The 6,691-nt window shown below is 50.3% G+C and overlaps 1 protein-coding gene across 1 annotated transcript; it reads left to right on the top strand.

Moving 5' to 3' along the window:
* Positions 1–3,547: 3,547 nt before the first annotated feature.
* On the top strand, positions 3,548–4,516 carry LOC118258471 (uncharacterized). The gene has a single exon (XM_035567336.1). It carries the CDS (start codon positions 3,548–3,550, stop codon positions 4,514–4,516), a length of 969 nt encoding a protein of 322 aa, XP_035423229.1.
* The last annotated feature ends 2,175 nt before the right edge of the window (positions 4,517–6,691 follow it).

Below are 6,691 nucleotides of genomic sequence, written 5' to 3'. Positions count from 1 at the left end.
TAATCTGCTTACCTCTTCTCTGACGCCAGCTTGATTCCTAAAATCTTGGGTCAGGCCATTTAACATTAAAAAGGGTGTTGTAGTTTAGGGGAATGAAACACAGCTAAGAGAAACACAGGTAGGATTTAGTGCTTTTGTCTTCAGATGTGGAAAATAACCCTAGAGAAAGCACTCTTCCCTTTAGCTATTTTTGCTCTCAAAATGTTGGCATCAACTAGGAAAACGTGCACTCTGTTTACATTTTTGTCTGTGATATTGGGGTGAATTTTTGGTAGAAAATCAAAAATGTAAAAAACAAAATAGCCTGCTGGACTTTTATTTTCTGGCAAAAACAGAAATAGAAAATTAAGTCCATGGGTCATAGGCTGGAGATCAGTATTCTGCTTCTTATCAGTGAGAAATTTTCCACTTACTCCACTCAGAGTACTTATTTCACCCGTTTTTGTTTCAACATATAGGACCTCACCTAAATTCCCAGCATCCTGTAACCCAACTGGTAGATGTCAAATTTGCATTAAAGGGGAAAAAAAATGCCAGGGCCTTTACTTATGCAGATATAACTACGCAAAACCCCCTTCCCTATCGGCACATATACTCATGCCACTGTTCATCTCCCCTCAGGTTTACACCTGGCATCAGCAGGGAACAAAAATACTGTACAGCAGAGCAGGAAATGGGAGCTCTGTTTTCGGGGCCGGAGCTCGCTGTGATTCAGCCGCCTTTCCCTGGGCTGCCCCTGTGCTCCTGCGCTTCTCCCCTTTGTTGTGCCGGAAAAGCGTCACCTCTTTGGGCAGGTTGTTCGCTTCGTGGCAGGTCATTTTAGCAGCCGACTTGCCCTTAGCCCAAGGCTTTCTCAGTCCCAGTCACCCACCCCTTCCCTCGGTTCCCTGTGTAAGTGAAGCAAGTCTGCGTGCCACAGTAATTATGGTCTGCAAGAAGTCGCCAAGAGTCCTTCCTGGATGGTGTTTTCAAAGGCACCGAAGGGCCTTATGCATGCAGCTTCCATGGAAATGAGGAGTCCCTTGGGCGGCCCAAACCCAGTCCTTTGTCTCAGCCGGCATCTTTTTCGGTGTGGAAAGGAGCATTTTTGCTGCCCTGAGTCTGCAAGGGGGAGGCAGAGATGCTGTGGCACTGCACATGGGCTGCTCAGCATGAGAGCCATGAGCAGTCCTTGCGGGGGATGTGCTTGGCCAGCAAGGCTTTGCTTGGCATGGAGAGGAACAGGAGGTTCCCGTGTGGAGCTTGGGGCTACACCAGACATCCTGGAGGTGCTGGCCGGCGACGGCAGCCCCGCAGAGTGAGGACGGCCATCCCCGCCGGCGCGAAGCTGCACGTGGCTCAGCCGGGACTGGCAGGCAATTAGAGCATCGCCCAGCCAAACTGCCTCACTCCCCTAGGGCACTTATTCACTGTATAAAAGCTCTGCCATCGCGGGGCTCTCCTAGGCACTTCTCTCCGGTTGTTCTCACTGATGAAGTGGGTAAGTCTGGCTTTTAATGGAGCTCCTGAAATGCTGTTTTGTACCTGGGTGGCTGGAGCAGGCAGAGGTCCTGCTCGTGTACTCGCGGAGATGCAGTCTCTGGGGGATGCTGCCCTCAGCCCTGGTGTGCGTGGCTCTGACAGCTGGAGCAGCTCCTCCGTGCTGAATGGAAGAATATCAGGAAAGCACTTCCAGATGGACCGTGAAGCCGGGAGTGGGATTTGTGGGCTTTTCTACGCTTGCTGTTAGATCTAGTCCAAAGGAAGACATTGACTACATAAAGGGCTCAACGCTGCCAGGAGTCAGATACGAGTCTGTACGCAGAAAGGTGACTCCTCTAAAGAAACTGGCAGAATTTTTCTGCCATTTTATGGAATTTGAATAAAGCAGCTTCTCAAGTAATAGGAAGAAGCCAATCAACTTCAGTGCCAATGTAAAAGCTAGCAGAGAGACTCTCCAGCTAAACCTGAACATGTTTAACTTTCTGTGTAGGTTAATGGATAAAATAAGTCAGAGATGCAAACAACTCCCTGGAAGCAAATAATCCCCCTATTTTAGAAGATTTTTATCTTGATGAGCATCACCAGATACTTTAGCATTGTACATGTAGTAGCAGCATTGCTGTTGTTGTTTTTCAAATGGTTGTTTTTATTAGTCAATGATTATTATAATTGTAGTGATAATGATAGTAACACACAGCATTGTTATTGTTAATAGACACCCAGCGATAGGCTTTTTGGAAGATAAAGCAGATTACTGTAATTATAGACAGAAGTAGGGGCGTTCAGAAAATGCAGTTTCTTTACAATCATTTAATTCCCAAACGATGTCAGAGAAAAATAATCAATCAGAGCAACTTCTCTATGCCCAGTGGTTCCAGTACTTGCTAAAAACCAGCCAAAAAAACTGAAGGCAGTGCTTTCTGAAGGGGAGCATGAAGGGGGTGATTTCCCTCATACCTCCCAGGACCAGGGCAAAGCACGACATCCACAACAAGTTCAGGAGGGAAGTGTGGATGTGCTGACTGTGCTGCCCCATCCTGTCCCTGGGACATGATATCAGCTGGCCTCCCCTTCATGCTGCTCATGAGGAGCTGCCAGGATGAGGTTTCACCATCCGAGCTGCTGTGGCAGGCAGTTTGATGTGTTTCAGGCTACCGTAGCAAAAACAAGACACTATGGCTTGGGATGAATGCAGTGCAGGACTGGAATGAAACTTGCTTGAGATTTTGGCTTGATGCCTTCTCCTTCCTTCCTGCTGGGGTTTCAGCAAACGTTAAGAAACAACCCTGCTGCATTTCTCTTCTTTCTTTTCTTAAATCTTGCCCACGGGACAGTATAAAGCGGGGACTGCAGAGGCAGTGATGCTGATGCTACAGTAGGGAGCTCAGAGCCCCATAACTGCATGCTGCCCACCCAGCAGACCCCTGTAGGACCATGCTTCAGCAGACAGGCAGGTCGTACGTGCTGCCACAAACTTGTTCTTACCGTCAGCTAGCTCATTTAACCTCAGCTTGGGTTTGCCCCCGTGAACTGCAGCCACACCTGAGTATTACAGCATGGACACACCTTTAATTTTGGCTTGCCTTTCATCTCCAGTGCTTGGGAGTTGCAGAATGTAAACTTGAAAGGACGTCCTGGTGGGGATGGAGGAGGCTTCCAGCTAAACGGAGGGTCATAACGTCAGTTCTCCTTGGTGAGGTGCTCTGAGGGATACTTAGCTGACCTTTGAAGGGCAGCATGAAAACTCTCCGGTTTGCCTGACTGTGATCCCAGGTTGTTTCTGGTCTCATATGAGAAGAGTATGGGGGCAGAAGTGGAGAACTGTCTCTCCTCTCCTCTCCTCTCCTCTCCTCTCCTCTCCTCTCCTCTCCTCTCCTCTCCTCTCCTCTCCTCTCCTCTCCTCTCCTCAGTAATCCCAGCCTTGTCCCAAGTCACCCCAAGCCTCTCACTGCGTGGGGACACCTGTGGGAAACTCGGAGCCCTGCATCACAAAGAACCAGACAGTGCCTGTGTGAACTGTCCCTCTTTTTCCTGCTTCTTTCAGGCATAAGCACCTCGCCAGACCATGCACTATTATGGGGAGCGGTATAAACACCTGTACCTGCCGGGATCAAGCTACATCACTGAAAGCCTCCAGCAGTGCACGCCCCAGCCTGATGCGTGCAGCACCACGTGCCACCCACTGAGCGTGATCAAGAGCCCGATGCCCAGATGGCAAAGCTATGTGCAACCTTTCACTTACGTCTGCTCACAGCCGACCGTGACCCAGAGCCAGCTGCTGTCTTGCCAGCCCTATGTCCAGCCATGCGTCCTGCTGTGCCCTGAGCCCTGCGAGACCACTCGCCTGCTGCCCTGCAGGAAGCCCAGCGTGAAGCTGAGCACGACGCAGAGTTTCCAGCCCTGTGAGAATGGCCACTATGAGAAGAAGCGTGTGGCCAAGAGCCTCCCACCCTGTGCACCCAGGTGCCCAGAGCCGGGCAAGCTGAGGTTCCCACCATGTGGGATCAAATACTCGGCCTCCTGCAAGGATGAGCGTGCATCACAGAAGTTATCCAGATGCTCGTCTCAGCGGTATGGCACAGAGCTCCGGTCCCTGCAGGGGATGACCGGCGGCTATTCCCCGCCGCTGCGGGGGGTCACCGAGTGTCCCCCGCAGCAGTACGTGACACAGTGCTTCCAGCAGGAGTATGTGAGCACGTTCCCTCACCAGAAGTGCATGAAGGGGTACCCGACGCAGGAGTGCATCACCACCTACACCTCGCAGCAGAATGGAACCAAGAGCTTGCAGCAGCCACAAGTGCCTAAGTGCCCCCCCGGCACCGGAATAAAGGAGAGCTCGTCGCAGCAACGTGTGACCAAATGCTCGCTGCTGCAGGAGGGGGTCAAGCACAAGAGCTCGTCCATGCAGCACATCAGCAAGTCCAAGTGCCTCCACTCGTGTGCCAACCAGCACTCGCCACGGCACCACTCAGGGGGGGTGAAGCGTTCGAGCCACCCCAAGAAGAGCCGCTGTGCTTCGAAGTGGCTCTGGTGAAGGAGCTGAAGATGTATCCATGAAAACTGCAAGCTATATAGCTGGGGCCTGTGGTTTATTTTCCCCCATTCCTAACCCCTGGAGATGCTTTGCCCTGCACGTTCCCCTTATTTTAATCAATGCTAAACTTGTAGGGTGCATTGTCTTCCTTTCATGGTTATTCTTTAGTTATTAAATAACTCAAGTTGCACACTTTAGTTATTCCTGCAACAGAAAAGATGTTAGTGAAAAGTTAAGTAACTCTGAGCAGGTGCTCAGACTTTGAACTTTAAGCTGATACATCTCTGTGGTAATGTTTGCACCCCCAAGAGGTTTTTACTGTTACTGGATCAATTATACTCACCAGTTGTGCCCGTTGTATTAAATCTCAGGTTGCAGCTGGATTCCTGCTGTCTGGTGTCTGATTCATTTTCCATCTTTTAAAAATTATTTCTAATACTAGCAGTCAAATTATTCCCTGCTGTTTTGCCACTCCTTTGTGTAAAATAATGCCAGTAATCTCACTTTTAGGGCTAGAAAGATTTACCAGCTGTAGGAACAGATCTTGGTGCTGAAAGCTTAGCCAGAGACACATAAAAGAGCAGCATGGGCTGGTATTTAGAAGAAGGCTTGATTAATGCAATGAGACTCATTAGCAGCTGTCTTCTGCTCTGACAGGCAAATTCATCCCTACGCTATCCACTGCTGGGCAGATTATGAAATGGGTTATGTGGGATAGCCCCTGGGATAGCAGGGGGAGGGAGGACAGTGCATAAAGTCCCTTGTGATGCTGGGACCCCGAGCTGGCCCAGCTCACATCAAGGATGACCAGCATCAATAGTTTGTGGTTATAAAAGTGCAAGCAGAGGGAAAAGCAACTTCCAGCTCCAGCTGTTCCTAGATGAGAACGTTTTCCTAGAGAACACCAAATTATCTTGTTTGGTCAATATTTTCATTTCCTAATATATATAAATAAACTCCCAGAGCACATTTCTCCGCGCACCTGCCCTACACCGTGTCCCTCCCAGGAGGTGCAGCGCCATGCAGTGGCAGCTTTCTGTCAGCACCCAAAGGATGCAGTGCGAGACCTGGTGGCTCCTCCTGGCGTCGCTTTGTTGCCCTGCACCGATGAGCTGGCTCCCTGAGCAAATCCCAGCAGGAAAACTCCCTCCTAACTCCCCAGCTTCCTCTGCAGCACCCGAAACAGACAGAGCAGGACTTCCCTAGGCCCTTTTCTCTAATAAAGTGACAGATTTGCCCGTAAAAATAGAGACCAGCAGTCCTCCAGGATTAGGAGGAGTCCTGCGGGGAGAGAGAATTCATTTTACCTTTAACCCTGGGGAATTAAATGAAAAGAGAGGAGGCTGAGGAAATAGCTCCCTCCTGATGAACTCACCTGGGATCTAGCCCCTTTCTTATCCCAGTTCTGTGTGAAACCTGGCTCCTTTCCACCCTGGCATGATGCAGGGGCCCTGAGGTCTGCAGCTGTTAGAGGGAGCTTCACAACTGCACATGAGGGTGGCACAGCCCAGGCTGTGGGCAGCTCTCCCACCCGCATTTATGCCACTTGCAAGGTTCAAAGGGCTCTGCTGGTCTCAGCTGCTCTTGTTCCCAAAAGATCCAGCTTCCCCTTTGGTTAGCATGCGAAAGATGGGATTGAGCAGCAGAAAAGGTTCCCTTCTAAGAATTCGAGGTCCTGTTTCTGTAGTTTTGCTCTTGACAAAGGGTTGGGCTGATATGATAAATAAAAAGCTGAGATCTCCAGGCAGCCACTGCATGATGCCTGGGCTTTTACCAGCTCTCTGCACAAGAATGGTTTTTATGATGTTTTGTTGGCCAGGGTCAGTAATGCAACCTTGTCTTGGAACCACCATCCTGAAAAGAGTCCAAAGACCCCCCACATGCCTTTGCCCACTTTGCTCACACTTGGACTGCCCCTGCTGTGCCCCAAGCCTGTAAGGCAGCACCGTCCCCTCTGTTCCCCAAGCCGCCCTGGCAGCAGATCCATGCTACCATCACCATTAGTGGGCTGGATCTGCTCATGGAGAGGTCAGGAGCTCTGCAAAGAAATGAGCAGGCAGCCCCAAAGGTGACATGGATCTGGTAATCCTAAAGATGACATGAGGCAGTGCTGCATCCTTGTGGTGGTGAAAGCCAACCACAGGCTGTGTGAGCCAGAGCACAGGCAGCAGCAGA

Source organism: Cygnus atratus, chromosome 28, assembly GCF_013377495.2.
Source record: "Cygnus atratus isolate AKBS03 ecotype Queensland, Australia chromosome 28, CAtr_DNAZoo_HiC_assembly, whole genome shotgun sequence".
NCBI lineage: Eukaryota > Metazoa > Chordata > Aves > Anseriformes > Anatidae > Cygnus > Cygnus atratus.
Note: the sequence above shows the minus strand (reverse complement) of the source record. Positions and strands in the feature narration are given on the sequence as shown.